Below are 24,154 nucleotides of genomic sequence, written 5' to 3'. Positions count from 1 at the left end.
ATATTAATCCTAATTTTAAAAATAAAGTTTTGATTGTATTTTATAATGCCATCTGATTATACAACCACAAATTCAGACATTCTAAAAGTAATTAGATTTACAACTATTAAGTTGAATAGCAGTAATGTATCTATGGATGGAGTGTTATCATTTCTAAACCACTTAACACATAGCAGAAGCTATATTACTTTTGTTTTACTTTCCTCATCCTCTTACCAAACAATGTGAAATTTCCTTCCTTACAGGGATAACTATGCTATCAGAGTGAAAGACTTATCTTTTTATTTTTTTATGTTTTCTTTTTCTTTGGAAAAAATCCTAAGAGATGTAGCAATGTCCTTCTCAAAACTGTTGGATTTGAATAACCTACCAAACTTTGCAAGAAGACATCAGTATAAATGGCTCATGGACAGGGAGCCAGCCTTAAACCTGGGAGCCTTAAAATCAGTTCTTTGCTTGCCAAAGCCCACCTTAGACAAGTCAGATAACATTAGAATGCAAGTTTTAGAACCAATGTGAGAGCTCAGTACCTACTGGGTTTTCAAAGTAAAATGCCAGACTGTTGAAAACAAAATGTTCTGTGGAGCACTGTTAATTCTGATCAACTTTTGAAGTCAGTAAAAGTAAGGCACCCAGGTGCCTTTGCATCTTGGTATTTGGATAAACTGTTCAAAAGTAGTTCATCTGAGAACAAACGCAATTCTGTAACAATGCCAAGGTCAGTGATGTGCTGAGTAAGTACCACTGCAAGTCAAGATGCCTGAAGGCACCTTGAGCTCATATACCCAATTTTTCCACTATGTCAAAAATTATATGAGAAGAGATTACATCATGTAACCTGCCAGCTACTTCCTTTTTGTTAAATCCTTGCCCACCCCAGCTTGTGAAATCCCCTCACGCATCTGGCATGCTTCCCAGAACTTGCACTGGGTTTCATTAAGGAGGGAGAATACTGATTTGGGGTGATCTGGTCTGCATTGTCATAAAATATGTCACAACCTACTTATTCAAGTTGTAAAGGGAAATCTGGGATCAACAGAGCATGAATAAGATCAGAAGCTCTTACACATCTAATTTCTTCCTTCAGGTTAAAAAAGACAAGGTAGAAAAAAAGCCATCTCCCTGAATATTGTGGTTTTGGTAATATCAGACTGGAGCCATGCTGATAACCATCTTGAAACACAGAAGGCAACCTCTTAATAAACACTAAACCCTTCTAAACTGAAAGATCGCTCTAATTACCAGAAATATAATTGTTCAAAGAAGGCTTGTAAAAATATAAGTCACTGTGTGATCAGAGAATAACAATATTTTGCCTTTCTTTTTCCTTTGACAGCACCTAAGCCACTGGTTGGTATTGTAGTACGTGAGACTAGACACATGACCAGAAATATAGCTAGTTACTAAAAACAGACCTCAGTGAACAACATTTGCAAGATTTTGCCATAAATGAAAACTATGGATTTTTTCCTGTAAAATTTGTATGTCCTTTTTCAAATGCCTGTGGCACATTTATTACTTAGAAAGTGTTGTTTCATAGAATGTTTTTGTAGGGTACATTTTGGTACTAGCATTCACACACAAAAAGAATTAATTAAACAACATTAGAGGAGAGTTGAATTAAAAATTTTGTGGTAATAACTTAAATACACAAACCAGCCCATATAGAAGATGTCACTACAGAATATGGAAAAAACCCATATAATTATCCCCACTGAAAAAGGCAGTCTTGTTGCCAATGACAGACGCAATTTTGTTAGGCTTGATAAAGTGTATAGATACTGGATAAATAATGCCAGTTTACAAGAAGTAAACTATCACACCCAAATAAATAACATTTAAGTTGATTATTTAATCTCATATGCATTTTTCTCTGTGGGATCAAAGTTTTATTTTCCCCAGTAGTTTTGTTTACTGAAGGAATGGATCACAGAATCACACTAGAGAGATGTTGAAATTCAAGGCTTTGTTCTTATGCCCTGAAAGTCTCATTTCAGAGACTTTTCCCCCTTAACCAGACAAATAGAACATCCTTTAATGTTGTTAACCCAAATCACCATATTTCATATTCTTGCTGTTATACTTCAGTAAGTCCTCTGGTGACAGACAAGGTTACTCAGGTCTGGAATTGTCTCTTGAGCTATGGCAGACACATTTAGTTAAGTCTTTTTTGGATTATATAATTTGGAAAACAGTCTAATCTGTTTCTCTGATCCTCATACATGTCCTAAAGCACACAAGATTTGAAGACAGCTGCCAAACTAGCAAGACGCCAAACCTGCTGACACTCCTGAGTTTTTTCAGAGGTGCAGCTATCAGGGGTCAGAAAGAAAGAGGAGAAAACACATCTAATACCTAATTAGGAGTGGAAGATTAGCCCTTACATTCTGAAACCTTCCTTCTCTGCAGTAAATATTATGTAGGTTAAAATTTTACATAGTTATAAATCTAAACTTCTTCAAAATTTTTAAAGGTTATTCCTTTATCATTCATTAAATCCATCTCAAAATTACGAGACATTTGCTCAAATACTGACTGTTTTATTAAAATGCTTGGAGCTGGTTTTAGAAGAAGCTCTTTCCAAAAAAGATATGTGCCTATGAAGATCTATACATATAGTCCAAAGTAAAAGGATGATATACAGTCTTCCAGAAGCATAATATAACTATTGTGTAATATTACATAATATTATTATCCTAAAAATATTTCCTCTACATTAAATGTTGCATAATTAAATATGAATTTCACATAGATCCTGGTCAGAGAGGTTCACGCACACTGATCTAACACTTATTCACCTATGAAGCATTTGTGTCTAAAACTCCTACACTGCTAAAACTCCAACTGTTTCTAATTTGCATGACTGCAGACTGCACATTCTATTAATAAAGAACAAGGGCTTCTAGCTGTCTCATCAACTGTTTTAGATGCCTCCCTCTAAACTCATTGTTTAATTTCCCATTTCTGAAAAACTGGGATGTTTTCAATGTTCCAAGATAGGCACCCTCAGATATTAAACCAATGGTTTGGGTTTGGTTTGGTTTTTTGTTTTGGTTTGTTTTTTTTAATTGAGGTATCTATTTTTGTTACAGGTTATTTTGTTACTAGAAATGGACAGTTAAACCAGTTGTGGAAAAATCTGTGACACGCCATTTGGCAGTGCACGTAACTTAAAGAACATGTTTGATATGAAGACATGACACATGTCTAGACACATAATATTCCTTTGTGCAGTTTAAGAGTGACACATTTCAGAGGTTACACATTGCTACCAGCAAAAAAACAAACACATTTCACTTTTCACCTCGTGCTGATGTTATCTGGAATCAGTGAGATGATGTAAAGGGAAGGCAAGGTCAGAAGTACTGTGTGTCTTAAAGTTGAGAACAAAATAAAAACTTCAATAAGAGTACATAAGTAAACCATCACAAACTAAAAGTATTTAAAAACTGTTCAAAAAAAATATATGCAAGAAGCAGTGGTTAGAGTTGTACATATATAATGCAAGAAATTCTCAGGAGATATGTAATGATAGTGCAGGTAAAACATGGATTGAAAAGATTTTGTGAAATAATTTCCACTGGGATAGTTTAAGAAGTTTCCTATGAGATCCTATGGTCATATTTGCATATCATTAGACCTTATTTGAATTTGCTTGGACATAAATACACTGGAGAATAATATCACTATGGAAAAATCTAAAATGTTTAGATACAGACTGGTCACCTCATTCAGAGAAAAGAAAAACCCACAAACTCAGCAAAGGCACTGAGAAAAAGCCCACAGGGGATGAAAAAGAGAGTTCAGTGGAATTTTAAAATCTAGAAAGTGAAACCTGTCAAATTCAAGATGGTTTTACAACATAAATGAAAACAAGTAGCACAAGAATGTTTCATCCTGAATAAAAACAGCAGCAAAAGATAAAGTGGGGCTTTTGGATGGTAAGATAAAACATAATCTAGATGTAGTCAAAAATGTAAATGGATACATTAGATTTTTAATAACAGCAGTACTGAACCTGGGGCAAAAGTAAAATGGCTAGTGAAGATGACAGCACAGTCACAGAAATGACCAAAGTTGAGATGAAGCACAATACTTACCTATCACTCAGCATGAATAGAGAATCATCGTCCCACGGTATTAAAGTAACTGGCATATCAACTCTCAATTCTTTATTTTATTTCTTTATTTTATTTTTAAATTGAGAAAGAAGTGATGAGTGCAATTATGGACCTATTCCTGCAGCTTTAGTGCATGTAAAATTTTAAACACCTTAACGGACAGATGGAAATAAAGACCTAGAAAGGAAATTAAAAAAAAAAAACCCTAGGATCTAATGGAGCCTAGGTTTTCAAAGAAAGATTAGTGGTACTGGCCTACTGGTTTTCCTCCTCCCCCCCACTTCTCCCCTCCCCACTGTCCTGGTTTAGCAGTAGCAGTCATTTTTTCTACTGGTGCAGTGCTGTGTTTTGACTTTCGACCTGAGAATAATATGATAAAGCTGATGTTTTCAGTTGTGGGTCAGAATGTTTACCCTGACCAAGGACTTTGTGAGTCTCCTGCTCTGTCAGGGAGGAGGAGAAGCCGGGAGGAAGCAGAGACAGGACACCTGACCCAAACTAGCCAAAGAGGTATTCCATACCACAGCACGTCATGCCCAGGAGGTAGAACTGAGAGTTCCCGGAAGGGCTGGATCATGGCAGGGTGGGGGTGAGGTACTGGTTGGTGAGCGGTTGTATTCTCTTGCTTGTTATTTCCTTTATCATTATTACTATTAGTGGTAGCAGTAGTGATTTGTGTTATACCTTAGTTATTAAACTGTTCTTATCTCAACCCGTGGGAGCTGCATTCTTTTGATTCTCCTCCCCGTCCCTCCAGAAGCGGAGGGAAGAAAGGTGGGGGGGGAAGTGGACTTCGTGGTTCTGATTTATGGCCTGGGCTTAAACCACGACACCCACCTACCCCACTAATTCCTCTCCCCGAGAGAGCTAGTTCCTTGGAAGAGAAAATAAGATAAATCTAATCTATCTGGACTTCAGTAAAATACCTGATTAGTCGTCACATTGAAAATTACTTGTCAAAGTAGTCTAGATGAGGATCAGCACAAAAAATGAGGATGGCCAGAGAACTCTGAAAGAGACAGAAGAGTGGATTAATGAGTTTAGGCTAAATTTCCTTGTGGCAGCAAGGATTTAGGCTTAATGGTTTAGAGGGTTTATTCCTTGATCATTCTTATGCCCTTATGATAGGAAACTACTACCTGTCTGCAGGATTCTTTCAGGTTAATATAGAGATGTGCGCATATGTTTGCCCATGAAGTACTTTTAAAGAATAACAGCATGTAGGTCCACTTAAGCTACAGCTGGTATCATATCAATCTTTTTCCTAAAGCTATATATGAATGAAAAGGTAGGTGCTAGCATTCTTATGACATTGTGGTATGTCACTCTGTGAATAATGATTGTGAATGAATATTGCATTCATGGAATTTTAATCTCCCTTCCATCTAAAGTTCATAATGATATCAGTACTAACAGATTCATATTCCCCACCCAGCCAGCCTTATCAAATGACAAACCCTGGCATTCAATTGCATTAAATGATAATTAGACAGTCTACTTCTAATCTGATGGTTCATATATCATGTCAAAGGCTTTCTTGTGAAGAAGATTGAATTGGAATTTCATCTATACCATTAACATATTGCATTACAATAATGGGTCCCAATCCCAGATCTGAAGCTTCAAGAAGTTTGGATATGGAAATGAATCTGAACACAAGATTTCTGCTTCAAGTGCAACAGGCCAAACCAGAATCCATATATTTATCTCCCTCTGAATGTGAGAGAAATTGAGATTTTGCATAAATAAGCAATTATATTACTTAACTAAGTTCAGTGTGATAAAGCACTGCTTCCAAGATTTAAACAGTAATAATAGAATGAGTAGAGATTCCCAAGACAGAAATCCAAGGAGTCACTCAGTCACCTAGACATAAATTATCAGTACTGTAAATGTTCTGGAGCTTCCCACTTAAGCTTCTTCCTGCCATCCCAGAGAAGTGTCAGACTCTTGTGGGTCTTCAATCATACCTGCCAGAACCATACAGATGTGCCAGACAAACTGTAGCATCTAAACTGACACTTATGCTCAAGTATCTCTATAGGCACAGGTTCTGCTGAGCTGCAAGCCATTGTGGCAATAGGTCTATTGAAAGGTTTAAAGATGCCATTAGCCCATTTTCCACAACTGATGAGGCATCTCATATGGAGCTCAAGCTGGTAAACAAAGCCAGCTCCTGAGAAAGGCAGCAACTAGTGTAGATTTGTAGATTGCTTTCCCTTTACAACACAGTCCAATATCCCCACCATGCATGGCAGTTAAGAACCTGCATGACGTATAACAGTGATCTGTACAGTATCAACAAAAAGGATATTAGCCATCAAAACATAATGCTAGTGAGTTAAAATCTTTTAGGGATAACTGAAGTTCAGGGATATTATGCTAACTATATCCATGTGCAGTATAGCTACAATCAATCATTTATGATGATAACTATCAAATTGAACACAACCAACAGTCATTAACATTATTAATGGCTGAGTCTCTGAAGAAAGATAATTTTGTGCTGCCCTTCAACTTTCTGAAAAACAATTCATGGAAGAGACAGTTCACATATTTGATTACCCCACATCCAATCTCCAATCGCTTGTTTCCCTTCAGCTACATCTTTGTATATGGGACTTCCATCAGATCTATTGCTGTGCTCCTGCCATGTACCTGTGTTTTTGATGACCAACCTTCCTTCTACCAGACTTATGTATTTGCAAATAGAACAGAATTTTTCACTTGATTAAAAGTTAATAAGGCACTGGTAGTAATATCAACTCTTACAAGCTACAGTCTCAGATCCGGGAGCAAATAAGTCCATATAAACAATAATGAATCAGATGGCATGGAGTCAAGAATTGCAGAAGTACCCTTCCTCATCAACAAGTCATGGCTTCCTTTGGTCTTAAGTCTGAATTCCCCATGTTTTGCTACCCTCACATGTGGGACAGTTATGCCTGATAAGAAAACTATATACTAGAAGACAAATTATTTACTATTACTAGGTGGCTTTCACATAAACTTGGTGTAAGTACAAATGACTGTGGCTCAGTCATACAACTTTCCTGTCCTAGTCACCTTCAAAAGACCTTAAAAAATCAATTTTATTTGCATTTTTACAAGTAGGACATACTAGCTGTCGTGGTTTAAGCCCAGGCCGTAAATCAGAACCACGAAGTCCACTTCCCCCCCCACCTTTCTTCCCTCCGCTCCTGGAGGGACGGGGAGGAGAATCAAAAGAATGCAGCTCCCACGGGTTGAGATAAGAACAGTTTAATAACTAAGGTATAACACAAATCACTACTGCTACCACCAATAATAATAATGATAAAGGAAATAACAAGCAAGAGAATACAACCGCTCACCAACCGGTACCTCACCCCCACCCTGCCATGATCCAGCCCTTCCGGGAACTCTCCGTTCTACATCCTGGGCATGACGTGCTATGGTATGGAATACCTCTTTGGCTAGTTTGGGTCAGGTGTCCTGTCCCTGCTTCCTCCTGGCTTCTCCTCCTCCCTGGCAGAGCATGAGACTCACAAAGTCCTTGGTCAGGGAAAACATTCTGACCCACAACTGAAAACATCGGCTTTATCAGTATTATTCCCAGGCCAAAAGTCAAAACACAGCACTGCACCAGTAGAAAAAATGACTGCTACTGCTAAACCAGGACAGTATCCACCCCTTATTCCATACCATTCATGTCATGCTCAGATCCCACATTTTCCATATACCCTCACTCTCATCTCAGTGCACTCTTATCTTAGTGCATGGACCAATCCCTATAAAGCTGCTGAGTCCATTCGGTCCATGATGGTGGGCTCCATCTCTTGTAACAGTCTTTCAGAGCAGGAGAGGCCCATTGCAAAGTCCACCCCTCGATCATGAGTCCATCTCTATGTTGCATCTCCGCCCTGATGGCCTGAAGTGTCATGGGCCCATCAGGCTCAAAATAATTCACCCTCCCCTGCAGCAGTCTCTGCAACTTATCGTCGGGGACTCCATACGGCTGCCTTCCATCTCCGATGCTTCCAAAGCACTGGAGGGGCCCAGGGGATTAGATACTCGCCCATACTGTCCCACACACCGTGACACTCATGACTGTCCAGCCTTGGGAAAAACCTCTTGGTCCCCCTGTATTGTCTAAACCCAGACAAGACCCAAACCTGACTCTGCTTAACTCTTGGGATCAGACAAAATGGCCGTGGGTAAAACACACTCTGTGTGTGTGCCAACATGGTGATCCCCATCACAATCAGCAGGCAGGTCCCAAGGGTACCCAAAAGCCATTCAAAACCTTCAGAACTCTCAAATGATGCTGCTGTGCTTGAAGGCTCTCTCACCACCAGCTTCTCTTTTTCTGAGTCCAGATCTTCCTCCTCTGCCTTGCTGGAAAGCGCTGCGTGGTCTCCTGCATCCTCCTGGGGCTCAGGCTCACGGGGCTCGGCAGACGGCTGCTGGGGGATGCTCTCAGCCGCCGCGGGGCTGGGCTCGGCCGTGGGGCTCGGCTCCTCCGCCGCCTCCTCCCGCTGCTCGGCAGCCGCCTCCTTCCCCTCCTCGGCAGCCGCCTCCTTCCCGGCCTCCGGCCCCGCTCCCGCCGCCGCTTGGTCCCCGGAGCCGCTCTCCCGGGCCACTTCGGCCGCCGCCGGCTCCCGGGGCCGCTCCCCCTCAGCTCCCCGCAGCCTCACAAAGACGGACGCGAGGACGAGGGCCAGGACGGTGAAGAGCAGCGGGACGGCCAGGTACAAGTCCACGGCCACGTCCATCCCGCCCTGCTGCAGGAGCCCGCCCGCGTTACAAGCCATTACCATAAAGTACAATGAGACAAGAACCTTAGCCCAAGGCCCACACTTGATAAACACTAACACAGCAAATACCGGCTCTAAGTAAGCTACAGCATACTGAAACTGTGGCATCAAGAGAAACAACTTTGAGAGCCAATAAATCAGCATTGTGCCTTGGTCAGATCTGTTGTTATCTCAACCCTTCATGCCCCACGTTGGGCGCCAAAAAGAACTGTCGTGGTTTAAGCCCAGGCCGTAAATCAGAACCACGAAGTCCACTTCCCCCCCCACCTTTCTTCCCTCCGCTCCTGGAGGGACGGGGAGGAGAATCAAAAGAATGCAGCTCCCACGGGTTGAGATAAGAACAGTTTAATAACTAAGGTATAACACAAATCACTACTGCTACCACCAATAATAATAATGATAAAGGAAATAACAAGCAAGAGAATACAACCGCTCACCAACCGGTACCTCACCCCCACCCTGCCATGATCCAGCCCTTCCGGGAACTCTCCGTTCTACATCCTGGGCATGACGTGCTATGGTATGGAATACCTCTTTGGCTAGTTTGGGTCAGGTGTCCTGTCCCTGCTTCCTCCTGGCTTCTCCTCCTCCCTGGCAGAGCATGAGACTCACAAAGTCCTTGGTCAGGGAAAACATTCTGACCCACAACTGAAAACATCGGCTTTATCAGTATTATTCCCAGGCCAAAAGTCAAAACACAGCACTGCACCAGTAGAAAAAATGACTGCTACTGCTAAACCAGGACACTAGCAAAAAAAAAAAAAAAAAAAAAAAAAAGCAATAACTTCAAATGTGTTTTTTCCTGTAAAGTGAGTGTACAATATAACATAGTATCATAACACAGGGCATTTTTCTTCCAAATAGTATTCTGAAGTGCCTTACAGATTAGGATAATGTAATCACTAAATTAAATACCTTATAATGGAAGGCTCAGAAAACTGAGAAAAACTGCTTTCCAATGAGATTTTAAAAGATACAGCAAGTCAATGAGGCAGAGAGATTCAGAAAGGCTGTTCCAGATGGCAGGGTCTTCAGAGGAATAGGGTTTTACACCAAAGGCACATTTGTGAGATAGCACAGTAAAAAAAATGGTTGTCAGACTAGTAAAAAGAGAAGAAGAGTCAATAGAAGATGACAAAATCAGATGCAGTGCACAGCTGTCTCAGGACTGGGTTCAGTGGTAGGATCATGAGGACGATCAGTTTAGCTCTCTCCATTTGTACTCCTACTCTTCACTTGAGTTGTCTTACAATGCCTTACTTTTACTGTATTTAGACGCAATGCAAAACACAAGTGACATGCACATCAGCTGAGTTGTTCAGAACCATAAATGAGATACAAGTAACAACAGCAATAATGGCCATAAAAAGATCTACTGGAATAGATTACAAGTTCAAAAGCATTTCCAAACTAAAACTTAATAGAAGAACAAAGAATTAGATTGGAAAAGTAAAGTCAAGGAGACCCCAACGTTTTTGATATGCACAGGCAACATCATTTGGAAAATTCTACAGCCAAGAGAAGCAGCACCAGGAGACAGCAGTGAAGAAAGGAAACTGAGAATTTTTCATTTTATTTTTTTTTAACTGTGTAAACCAAAGAAAGATATGGGCAGAAGAGATCTGTTAATGAAACTGAAGATACTCTCTAGAGAAATGGACTTGCAGTGTTACTCAACAGTCACATCTCTTGAAGATTAAGATTAGAAAGCTGTCAAACTGATCTGCACTTATCACACAATTGTGCAATGTACATTCCTAGACCTACACACACTAGAAAGAATACTGATATCAAAATAGAGAAAAATCTTACAACATGAAGAAATTCTGTCATTTCTGCCTTTAGTTCCAAACATGTCATTACACATAATCCTCTGGGTTCTGTGGGAGTTTTGCCTGAAATGTGACAACATGACTACTCCCACAAAAGAGCAGGCTTGGACACGTTCCCTCTGTGATGTGTCTAACTTTTGAAAATAACCATTGATGGGTATCAATACAAACAAAGCTTCAGTCATGTAAACATTTTTACTACGCTTTAGAAATGCTCTTGAGATTCAGAGGTGGTTATTCAGCAAGCTTCTCTGCAATCACAAAACCGACTACCACAAACACAACTTTCACTGAAGGTCTGATTAGTGCTCAGGGGAATTGTCACTTCAGACACCTTTTACTGAACATCATCATTCATGTAAAGCTCTGGAATTCTCTATATGTAAGGTAGCCATTGTCATCCAATGGGATTAACTCAGTAAAGGGTCATAAATGAGACACAGTAAATGGAAATTTTCCTGAATGATTCATTTGAGAACAACATAATTATTGAAGAGAAATTAAGGAGATGTTTTTAAAGAAGATTACATTAAAAAAAAAAAAATCCATGCTGTCATTTAAGCAGGTATATAATCTTTGAGAATGCTCCTCCATTACTTGAGAAAAACAATCATTTCTCCTTTGTAAATTCTAAATTCTTTTTAAGAAATAAACAATCTGAATACTAAAAACCACATTCCAGAAAGAAAGGGCTGGACTGTGATTGAATCAGCTAGAACTTTTAAATAACAGGGAAGGAATAGAGCAAGTGCCTGCCTGGTTCTAACTTAGCATACAAAAATTAGAAGTATATTTGAGAGGTAATGAGAAACAGTTACTGAGATACAAGCTGAACCTCAGTAAAAACTGAGAATTAAGAAATGTACCTTCTTATTTTAGCCCCATAACTTTTTATATGATTTCAGTCTCCTAAATTTGGGAATCCAAAGCTTTTCATTCTTAACTAATGCCTTATATTTCCTCAGTAGTAACTTTCACAGATCAACAAACTGCCACAGAAAAAGCTTAGGGAAAAAGGCAACTCTTATGCCACCAAGTGAGGTATAGCCTTGATTTAGTAAAAAACTAAAGTTACAAATATAAGTAAAGAAATTCACATGAGTAGACCTATTGATTTTTTTTTATATTGTACTAAATCAATTTCAAGGCAATTTATTCATATGAATAACTCTTCAGCATAGCCCTTACAGAACATCTTTTCAAAAATTGGAAATAATCATTATATCTGTCAAGCAGAAAAATATTTCAGCCTCTAAAAATAACATCCTCTCAGAAATTAATTATAAACAAAGAAGGCAAATATGATATAATGTCCTATATTATTAAGTTCATTAGTTATGAATACATACCTTTGCACACATTAGGGACTGAGATCTTCACCAAAGACCTTCCGGTAACATTTTACTTCAGTCTTCCATTTTAAAATGTAATTATTCTTAAATGATAAGCAAATAGATTTAAAAATTCAGGAGTTTATTTGGAACTTTACTAAATTAAGTAATAATTACTTTTAACAGGTAACTGGCAAATGCATTTATTACAAAGCAAATGTTAAACCTACTACAATGTATCTTTAGCCTTTGGTTTTATAAAGTTGGTCATTTTAAATCATGCAATACGATCCCATCTTTCTTGTTGATTTTATTATTGTAATAACTCTACATAAATGAGAAAGCAAATTCTATCCTTATTTGGACACGCACATTTCTTATTACTTGCAAATTAAGAGTGAGTGTATCGGGGTGATACCTCATCCAATATATTTTGTCATTATAAAATATCTGTGTAAGTTTGTTAAACATCACTCCTTTAATCTTCACAAGTCACAGAGAAGGATTAATTTTCTAGACACTTATGCTACTCTGCCAAGGTAGCTGAGAGTTTGAAAGAAATACAAACCAGCAAAACCAGTGAATTTTGAACTCCAGGCTTTTCTAAAGCTCTTTTCCTCAGGTAACAGTAGGTCATCAGGCCTTTTGCTTATCAAAACACTTATTGAAACTCTTCTGTCCTCCATAATGGCTCCAGGGGGCTCCTTCTAAGAAATAAAAATTATCCCTTCTTCAGTCCATTCTAATTTCTAATCTAAAACTCACTAACAGAAGACTCAGTCACCATTTTACTCACTTGACAAGGTTCTTTCCAACCCACACCAATCACTGTAATGAACAGCAGTTTCAGTTTACCTCCATAATGAGCCCCATCTTTTCTATTGAGGGACCTAGCAGAAAAAGGCCTACTGTCTTGCACACAACCGCTACAAAAAGAACAACAACTACTTAAGAAATTTTAAATACCATTTTATATACATGACATCTGAGCACATAGCTAATTCCCAGCTCAAAGTTTCAATGAGTAAATATATCCAATTATAGTAGTTCTGATAGAACTGATCAGGCTACATGACAGAGTTGTTGAAAGTATGGAAAGGATACCATTAAAATATTGCTTTTGCTTTCTGCAATACTGCCTCTTTAAACTAAATACAAGACTGTTAGGAAATAATTATTTTTGTCATCTCTTCAGCCTAGCCTCTGGTAACCGAAGAATCACAAGGCATTTTGCATATTAGAGACCATCTCTTTCTCTCAGCCTTTTTGTTATTGAAAGACTGAAACAGTCACGTATCTACTTTTTTGAATGAAATTTCATTGTTTTTGAAATGCAGCTATGTTACAACTGATCTAACCTTCCATACACAAGTATCTCCAGCAGACGGCACCAGAAATCATTTCACAAAATCTCCACACTTCATGGCTCTGTAGTTTCTGGTGGGCTAAGGACTATTAGAAAAAAAATGGACTTTTTACAAGGACATGCAGGGATAGGACAAAACCAAATGGCTTTAAGCTAAAAGGGGGTAGATTTAGATTAGATATTAGGAATAAATTCTTCACTGTGAGAACGGTAAGGCACTTGCAGAGGTTGCCCAAAGAAATTGTGGCTGCCCCATCACTGGAAATTTTGAAGACCAGGTTGAACGGGGCTTTGAGCAACCTGGTCTGATGGAAGGTGTCCTGCCCATGGCAGGTGGGTTGGAATTAGATGATCTTTAAGACCCCTTCTAATACAAACCATTCTGTGATTCTATGATTATTCTGTTTTCCATAGGTGAAAGAAAAACACAGGTGAAATATACTGTGGAAAACACTGGTAAACAATGTAGATTTTAAGAAAAAGATTCCTTTGTATTTAACTGGAATGGACTTACTGTAAATCAAAAGCTTAAAAGTTTTAAAGCTGTAATTGGATCAACAGGGCTCTGACAGTTTTATGGTTTTATAACAGTGTGGATCTAAAAGAATGGCTTTTTTTTTTTAAACAGGCTGCTCACAAAAGACAAGCAGTAAAGAATAAAGATCCAGTCTGGGATATATTTTCAAAAGAATTTCAAATAGACCATGAATCTCTTAATGTTCTTTTTGTATCACAAGTAAAGAAGGCTCCAGTTTAAACTTCAGAATGCAACATACATTAAATCGCCAGCTTATTCTCAGTGCAACTAAGACCCCATTATTTGAGAGATGACTAAGGACTTAGTTGAATGTCTGCAGTGTTTGATATACAATCTTGACAGACATAGTCTATTAAATTAGAAAAATGCCAGTCAAAGTGAGTGACAGAGATTTCCACAGATGCAGTAAGAAGAGTGAATAAAACAAAAATAGTAAGGTTTTCACCTTGCAGCCCAGGAACCCAGCAGACTGTTATCAAGACTTTAATCTTTTAATGATAATTACTGTAGCTCAAAAAGAAGTTAGAGGCATTTGGTAACCTCAGTTAGGAATTAAGATTCTGTGGAGAGTGGCATGCTGAAATTCATACCAAACGCTTATAATCTTGTCCCTAAAACCCATTTATCTATGTTCCACTGACTTTCAGTGGACATAGATACTTAAGTCACTGAGATGCTTTTGAATAACAAATCCAAAAGAGCTACAGATAAAATTCTAAGCATTTTCAATACAGAAAGCTATACGTTTCTGTTACTGAAATATAAACTATAGAGATAGAATGTCTGCACTGAATAACAGTGTGTGCACATATCCCTGCTGAGAGATTCTAAATAAAGGGTCAAGTCTTGAGACATTTACCTTGTTGTAGTTTTTTGAAGCATCCTCTTTAAGGACTGGAGACCTTTGTAGCCTTTAATATCAGTAACAGTTTCAACAAGAAGTTAGATTTTCCTCTCCTGTATATACCTGTATATACCACGTAAATCCTATACTATCTACCAGTATCCAGAGCACACAAACGGCACAAGGAAAGTAAGGCCACCTGTCAAGCCGAAAAAGAACAAGTGCTATTAGAGAGGATTTTACAAAGTGACAATAGCTAAAGTAGTAAAAGAGAAAGTGCAGTAAATATGCTTAAAATACAAGCAAGAAAACAACCTGGACAAAAAAAGTCCTTATAGACAAAATTACATTAGGTAGATCAAGGACTGAGCTGCATTTCCAATTTGTAGAAAAACTGCTAGGTTTACTACAGGGCAAGTACATTAAGTATTTGACAATCCAATACAGCTTTGAACTTAGCTTGATCTTGTCTTTTAAGAAAACTATTATTTTTTTCTAGTTCATAATTAAACATTTAATAAAAACTATTATATGTGACCAACACAGACCAAGTGAAACATTTGGGTATTATCTTTGTTTTTATTCACATAGCCTGGATATATACTAAAACCTATGAATAGTTAACTGCCAGAAAATAATACTCCTGCCTTACAAAGGAAAAATATTATTAAGGCTTAATGTATATGCTTAAAAGAAAGAAAAATTGGGGGCGTGAGGAGACAGGACACACATATAATCTAAAAGTAGATAATACAATCAGCAAAACAAAAAAAAAAGCAGAAAGTAATCTAGTGGGATATGAAAACTTCATTAAATTATGCCTTTGTTCTAACCCTAGCTTAATCTTCCCAAATTTTTGGCACATGCTATGGATAAATGGCTACCTAACAGCACCAATGTGGTATGGACATAAGTACTACCCCACCAAATCATGAAGTCAAAATAAAATTTCTGAGTTACAAGATGCATTTTTAACAACAAAGTAATATTTCTGCCAATATCCTAATGCATTCTATTCTCCACACTATTGCCAAGAAACTTCCCAGATCATTTCAAATCACTATCTCACAGTTTCTCCATCTGAAATATTAAAATATGACTGTGTTCCACATATGAACTAGATTCATATACGCAAGTGGGGGGATGACTGCTCTCAGATCTGGAGTAAATTACAAAGCTTAGTTTAAAAAAAGCCACTTAGCTTAAATTGAAGCACTTCCAATACGAATAGTCATCTACATTCCGAACATGAAACTGCAGCAATATAACAATGATTCCAAAGTTTATATTATACATTCAGAATTGGAAAACAAATGCCTGCAGCATCTCTAACACAGGTTATAGGTTATCATCCCATGTGCATTTGTGGAGAAAAATACAATCAACAAAAGTCTCAAAAATAAATTAGGTTTTTTAAATTAGGTGTAGGTTTTCAGGACTCTGCACTGTATTTAGAATTCTTTTAAAAATTTGCAGAGTTTCCAGATCATGAACAAAATTATTTTTTAAATCTATTAGTTTCAATTTTTTTAATTAGTTTTTCATTAGAATTATCTCTGTTGATTCTAATTATACAATATTTCTGGGTTTATTAAAAAGCTTTTTTTTCCTTCAGTCACACAACAGAATATCTGTTGCCCCTCCAGTTTCCCCCTCCCAGGTTTACCTGTCTCTAGTGATTAGTAAAACTGACCATGAAATTTAAAAAAAAAATCTGCAAAAATGCAGAAGCTACTTTTTATTTTCATTAAACAGCTACAATATGGAAATTTAATATTTCATTTTCCAATGTGTGGAAACCAGATAAACCAGACCCAAGTCAATTTCAGTGTGGAAACCATACAAATGAGGTAATAAATTTTTCTGTTTGGCATAGTTTATCATCACGGGCCCTGCAGCATACTAGCGTATTCGCCCAGCCTTTAGTCAGGAGGGGAAAACTGGACAGCAGAAATAATGGGCAGATTATCTAAGGTGCCTTCTGCTTGTGGATAACAGCACTAATTTTATGAGTTGCAAGAAACACAAACTTGGGTTCTCTATTAAGAGTTTAATTTTTCTCTTTTATTAGCTTATCACTAGTTTTTACTATCTCATTGGAAGGTCCTTCTTTCTTCTCTTCCTGAAGTGTATTGTAAGATGAAGAACAGCTGATACTTCCAGCTCATACAATTTTTGTGTTCTAATGTTTCCAAATTATCAAACATAACTTTCAATTTTTTCAATGGTACCTATGTGATTTGTCACCAAGTAGGACCACAGAGCCCTACCTTATAAGACCAAGCAATTTCAGTCAGATGAGGTAAACTCAGTCTAGCAAGCCTTTAGACCCAGCTGACTGAGAACTTTATAAATCTAAATAGGCTGTTCTCTGTAGACCATTCAGTGAAAAATGCTTCATATGTTTAAATTCTTAGAAAGCAAACAGTAATGAGGAGATCCATGTGGTCATGTGACTCACATTCTTTGATTCCATTTCTGATTCAGTGAGCAAGTATCCAAACATAGGAAATATCAACCTCCACTAGTATGGGTGCAGCTATTATTGCAAAGAGTTGTTTCTTTTTAATCCTGATTATGAAAGGTAATCCTAGCTACTCCAATCTTTTTTTTCATTAAATACACTGCTTCTTTTTCGGTCTCAAATATCAATTACTGCAACTATTGATAAATGTTAATTTTAAAATAATTGCTGATACTTGCGTAAGAAGAATGGAACCACATCAAACAAAACCCCTGAAATGACTACTCCTGGGATAAGAATCTGAATAAAGGGTATATTTCACAATTAACTGTACTGAATTCTTCAACTCGTGGACATTTTATTTAAGCACCACTACTTCTATGTACAATAATTAGAATCACTGGGGATATAGCCTTTGTGTTTTTTTAATTAATTTAATTTATCATGATTATCTTGCAGATTTACTGGAGCAATATACAGGAGTGTTATTTTAATAAAATTGCAGTCACCATTTCTATGCCTAGAGTTCCTTCCTGATAGTATTAAATAATATACTAAGGATTTGCAAGTTTAAAATAAATTGGCCACTATTTGTAACAACGCCAGAATGCTGACATTCACCAACCACATTCATTTCTTCATCCAAAATTTTTCATGTTTGTGATAGTCATGGAATATTTCTCATACTTATCCTAGAAAAACTATTAAAGTGATTTAGATTTTTTTTATTTTTATTAATTTGCTTATAAACACAGGCTCTAGCACTGATCTTGAATATATTGTTTTGCTTACTAATTGTATACCATTTTATAATCCCTTTGCATTTTTAACTTATTTAATTAGGTTGTTTTTGATGATTTCTTTGTTTGCTTGCAATGAAAGCTGCAGATCTTCCAGACTGACACAGATTTCTACATATCATTCCCTAGAGAAGAGTTGCCCCATTTTATACCTGCTGAAGGTCTGGACGATGGGAGCCAGTGGTACAGTGCTCCAGCTGCAGTTCCAGTCCAGATAAACCTCTCATCCAGAACAGAATGTGGTTCTTCAGAGCCAGTGCAGCTGATGAAGCTCATAAAAGCCTTGCACTTAATAATATTAACAACTGGCTTAGTAAAACTAACATATCTGCATTCACAGATCTACCAGAAAGGCTGAGGAGCTGTTAACCTATTCAATTAGTGCCTTCTCACAGTCCAAACACTGCACTGCAACTTTCTCCCCCTACTACTGATAATACAGTCCTATTGCTGCTCTATAAATCTCACCCTTTAGAGAGGAGGAGGAGAAGGGATGTTTCATGAAATTCTTAGAAGAGTCTGTTTCCTCCTGTGCCTTGAAACATCACACAACATCCAGGTACAGATGATCATCATGCTCTTGACTTCCCTTCTTGAACAGTGGAATCTGTTCTTCCTAACACAGCATGGTAGCACTTCATTACCCGGGCAAATATCTACCAGATTCAGAGAGGCAATCATGTACGTCAATGCTGCATATCTTAATGCAGTTCGGAAAAATCTTTCCTAAAGAGATAACTTTAATATGATTTTAATGAGACTATGGGACTATAGTTCTAATACATTTTTGTTTCTCATTTAGATACCTTGCCTTTTAACACCTCATCACTATTCATTAAGTTTAAACTGCATTTTTAACCTCTATTCAAAAACTAACTTTAAGGTAAGGTGAGGTAGTTTCCTGAAAGCTGTCAGGCAAGATCTACACATCTCTTAAATTGTGGTCATCTTTTTGGCAAGCAAATCTTCTCAAAAAGGAAAGAATATCAAAGAAATCTTGGCCATGAAAAAGCAACATTTAACTTTACTTTTTTAAGAGTAAGATTGTTTTTCCTAACAGATTTGTTTGTTTGTTTGTTTTGCCATTGTAGTTAGCCATGTTATGAAAAGCACAGTCCCACATACAGTTATTCTAGAGGTTCATAAATTTCAATATGTTGTAGATGGATTAATTGTAGTTTCTCGCTACTCATGTGGTGAGGGACGGAAGCACTAGTTCCCTCCGAACTAGGGCTGAGACATAGAGCATTCACGGAATGCGGGTCATCAACGATTTATTGCGCAGTTACAATTCCTTATATCTGCCGCTCAAGCACCTCCCCAGAGTCAGGTGGTTCCTGTCCCTCCTAGCAGCTTCCCGTCCATGCACCAATCCCTACAGTAATCAGTTCAGAGCTCTAGAGAAAAGTTTGATACTTTAGGCCACATTTATGGCCTACAGAAAAAATTGGTGTTGACCCTACATTCTATCGGGAATAACTAGGCAACTGGAATCAACTTCTGTCTATTTATTGTGCATTTCTTTGTACCTGGCACACTGAATCCAGCTAGAGCTAAGGACGGCTAGAACAGGCATGAAAACTGACACAGTCTGCTTGCTCAATAAAGAACAAATAAAGACAATCTAGTTAAGGGAAACACCTTTACCTTCATTTCTGAAGTACCTCTTTCTCCAGCATGCAGGAGCTGAGCAAAGGTCAAAATTGCCACTGAATATGGTTTGGGGCCTGATTACAAAGTTAATTTTGCTACCGTCTTGCTATCTGTGTTGTCAGAGACAAGTGACAGTAAATTCTCTGAGGGCTGCCATTATGGCCATATCCCATACACATGTATATGACTTCAATATCTAATGCACAGGACTCCTAGACTTTAATGTAATACAAATAAAAGGTATAAAAACAACCTTGGGCATCTCTATGAAGGAAAATGAAAAGGAAACATACATTTCACAAGAAAATTTCAAGTTAGTAACTTTACTTGTATGTTTAAAATCATAACCAAATGTCATATACTTACAGCAAATATTTTTACACATTGTATAGTGCTTAATATTTAGAGCTTCTGATTTTTTTTTATCTTCAAATTATACATAACAATTCAAATCTTAAGGAATTCAAATCTTAATGAAAATTAAATAGGAGCTGCCTGAAGCAGACGTATTTCAACACTCCATAAAATTCTTTTCAAATGAAAGTGGGCTGCTTAGCAAAAGAAAATCCAAACAAAAAATAAAACAATGAAAAATCTCAAGTTTCTATTTCAAGATGTCACAGAGAGCATGGTATTAGCAACACATGTGGGCAAAGTATTAAAGGATCAAGCATCATAACAGAGTATCATCTTTCTTTACCCCTTTGTGATGGATGGGAACCTAGCTGGGACTTGATTCCTTCTCATGACTGAGAAACATAACAAAGTATGTTGCTTGTCACAGTGCATTGAGCAGAGTATATATGTTTATGTTCATCATGACTGTTTGTCTTAAAGAGACAGGAAAACAGGTGTGCAGCTGTTCTATGACCTTCATACTTGGCCGCACTGGGGTGCCTGGCCCATGCTCTGAGTGGACAATGATAAGATTATGAGAAACTGCACAGTCCCACGAGTAAACGATTGGAAATCTGGCATAAATCTAGTTGTTTTGATAAAGGTATAAAAGCAGGACCATCTTGTGGCCATGAGAGAAGCCTCACCTATGAGTGGACACACTGCATAGGAATTTTCCCAGTTACCTGAGACTCCTGGCATCAGCTGCGATGGGCTTCCCAGTTGAAAGTGTGGGCTTGGATTATGATTCAGCTGTAATTGGTGATGTATTTCTTAATTTCTGTGCTTTCTATACAGTAATGATTTAATGCATTGCTTACATTCTTCTGTACTTATATACCTATATCACTGATTTACTTTATTGTACTTAGTCACTATGTAGAGAGAGATATTTACCTAATTCACATTAGTGTGCTTGCTTTAGTGTGCTTATTGGCTTTATTGTACTTGTTTATTAAACTGCATATTATACAGCTAGTGTGTGGTTACTTTATGGCTGTCGGCAGAAAACCCTTTCTTCCTCAAAAAATTGAGAAAATAAACAACAAAAAAGGCTCTTTTATAAGAAAGGCTTTGGCTTGTTTCTTGGTGAGAAACATAAAGGCACATGAGATATTTATCTGGTGCGAAATTTAGTTCAATATCTAAATCACTTTTTCGTATCAAAGTTCAAACAAACCCCAGCAACTTTGAACTTTAAGAGCTCCACCATTGCAAATTCCTTGAACAGAGGGCAAAGCTTTGCAGATAAAAATAAAAAGTGCTTTTACTATTCAAGAGGCATGGAAACTGTCTACAGTTAGCCACTATGCTGCTTGTGTTTAAGAAAGGGTTTTAAAGAAACAAAACACCCTTATCTCTATATGGGTAGAGATATATCTCATCATTAACCTGTAAATCGAGCCTTGTAGGCCAATTCAGCTGGAAATACTACACTGTAATTACACTGTACAACCAACTGCTCCTTCACTTTCCCAGTGAGTAAGTAGAAGCTACTTTGTGATTTGTATGGTACACAACCAGAAACCATGAAGTCCATTCTAGTGGTGATAGTGGTGGAGATAGTGATGATCTCTGCACTTCAAAAAGACAAAAAAAAAAAAATTAAATTGCTAAGAATCAAATATTAGAGCCAACTGCTTAAGGCAAATGCCAATTTTTAAGAACATCCAAATCAGGATCTGCTCAGAGATTTAACATTCCCCATGGAACTGGGGCCATCCACGTTCAACAGCTTGAGAATCAGATTCAGAAGAGCAGATATGCAAAATTAGAAGTTCACAGAGCAGGTGCCTACCCCCACATCCACCTGAACTACCTAAACTGCACAAATATATTTGACTGCCACCCAGCCAGACTGACCTGTTATTCCTTGAGCATGCAATCAGTCTACAACAGTAGGCTACGTAACATACAGTCTCCCCTCAGGTCAGTTTGTATTGCTAACGTGACTGCCCCAGTAAAATCAGGAACTTTGGGATCCAGGTCAGTATGCACACCTTACATTTTATCTTCTAGTAAGAAAACAAGCAGCTGCTTCTCTCATGTGCATTAGGCTGAACTAGCAGGAAACAGGGATGACTAAACTGGCAGGGATACAAAAAAGTTGGGCTCAATTTCCTAAACACCTAGCAGTTCTCTGTCAGAACCATTGCACATCAACAATGATAGCAAACAGTACATAAAATTACAAACAGTAGCAGGGAAAGTTGGAGAAGCAAGTTTTAAGGTGATTTGACAGATAAATGAATAGGATCACATGGCATGCCTTACTGAAGGCATGTGATTCAATTACAGGTCTCCAAGGTCTAATTTCCCCTTGTCCTGGCATGAGATTTCTAGTCCGAGTGAAATAGAAATAAATACAGTGAATAAAGAAATAGTTTCTTGAAAGATATTGAATAAACTCATTAAGGAAAATAAGGAAAATAAGGAAAAGGAAAGAAGAAGAAAGGAAACAAATATTGCAAGTATTGGGTAGCTATTGGGAAGCAGAATGGAATTGTCTAAAACAGTTCACGATTTTTTTAAAGCAGCTATTTTATTTAAAACCTAAACATAAATAAAACACAGTTGAATGGTAAAACTTAAAAGAGAGTACTTGCACTTTGGTTTTACTGAATTTTTAATACAAACTGGATGTATTTGATTTTTTTCCGCATCATGTTTGTGTGAATTTTTCATTATCTCAAATACATTTTGGGTTTTTTTCTGTTATCCACCTTTATTTGAAACCACAACTAGAGTCAGCTACTGTTAACTGAATCCTTCTGATAGAACCATGCTTTCATTTAATTCATATTTTCCTTTGACTTTTTGAGGGAGAGATTCCTTGCTTGATGCTAAACCTGAAGATACAAACTAGAGCCAAAAAAGATTAGTCCTTTTTCTCCTTCTCAGTTTTAAGCCCCACTGATTACCTTCAGATATTTTTGATTTTCAGGAAACTGGTATTTCATTTCTTGGCCATTTCTAACCCAAGGTCATTTCTTGTCAGATATTTTATCAAAAGCAGAGTTCTTTGACATAAAAGTGAATTTATTTTGTGTTGAATCAATTTTAATTCAATGTTTGTATTGATCATTATATTTTTAGAATCAGAGGCTATAGCTGTTAAATTAAATAAATACTCATTTCTTCAGTCAGACTAAGAATGTAATTTAAAGAGTGAAAGGAATAGACTATGTGACATCCTAGGCAGTTATCACTTAATTTAAAAATAGAGATAGAATGCCATCTACTTGTTACTTTCTTATATTGCTGGCTGAAGGAAAAAGAGCTAACACGTTTGGCTTACTCCTTAAGTATATGCTTTGGTTAATCATCTGTGTTCAGAGTTACACAAAAAAAAAAAAGAGTTACCATCAAATTAGCATGCACCTGATATGTTCAGTTCATCAATTACACAACACAGCAGAGTTCTTTCTCCCTTTCCCTAGTACTGACTCCAAATGCCAAACTCTGGAAATCCTTTTGGACTATGAAGTAAGACACTCTCTGATGCTTGTTCGTTATTTAGAATCCAGATCCTGGACATGAATTTGCAATATGGAAGGTATGGAAGCAAGCAGAATACAGTACAGTTACAGTCTTTGTTCCGCCCTGCTCACCAGTCTCTGGAGATGACTTACAAGAACAACTTTGTTTGAAGTTTCAGAATAGGTATTAGCAGCTGGATAGAACAGCAAAGAATTGTTCATCAAGTACAGAGCAGACTGTACTTGAACACAAATTTATTCCTGCTGTTACAGGACTTTCATTACAGAGTCAAAATCACAGCATCTACCAGAAAAATCTAGAGAGCACCTATTAACCCATAAGCACATAGAATGATACACATTCATAATAGTTGTGAGCCTTAATTACTAAAGCCTATATCAGTTCTCCACCAACTTTCTTTGCACCTCACCATGCTCTTTATTTGCCATTTTTTTTGACTAACAGAAAAAGTCACTGACAAAGTTATGTATTTCAGTGGAGAAGTCTCTTACCTGAAATGAAAAGATTATGCT

The 24,154-nt window shown here is 37.4% G+C and overlaps 1 protein-coding gene across 1 annotated transcript; it reads right to left on the bottom strand.

Moving 5' to 3' along the window:
• Positions 1-6,534: 6,534 nt before the first annotated feature.
• Positions 6,535-8,875, bottom strand: LOC308224260 (uncharacterized protein; the record flags this gene model as incomplete). Its single annotated transcript, XM_080624012.1, has 2 exons — positions 6,535-6,554; positions 8,389-8,875. 2 exons carry the CDS (start codon positions 8,873-8,875, stop codon positions 6,535-6,537), a joined length of 507 nt encoding a protein of 168 aa, XP_080480138.1.
• Between the last annotated feature and the right edge of the window lie 15,279 nt (positions 8,876-24,154).

The sequence above is a fragment of the Psittacula echo genome, assembly GCF_963264785.1.
Source record: "Psittacula echo genome assembly, chromosome: 7".
NCBI classification, from domain to species: Eukaryota; Metazoa; Chordata; class Aves; order Psittaciformes; family Psittacidae; genus Psittacula; species Psittacula echo.
The sequence above is the reverse complement of the archived record's forward strand: the minus strand, read 5'-3'. Positions and strand labels throughout refer to the sequence as shown.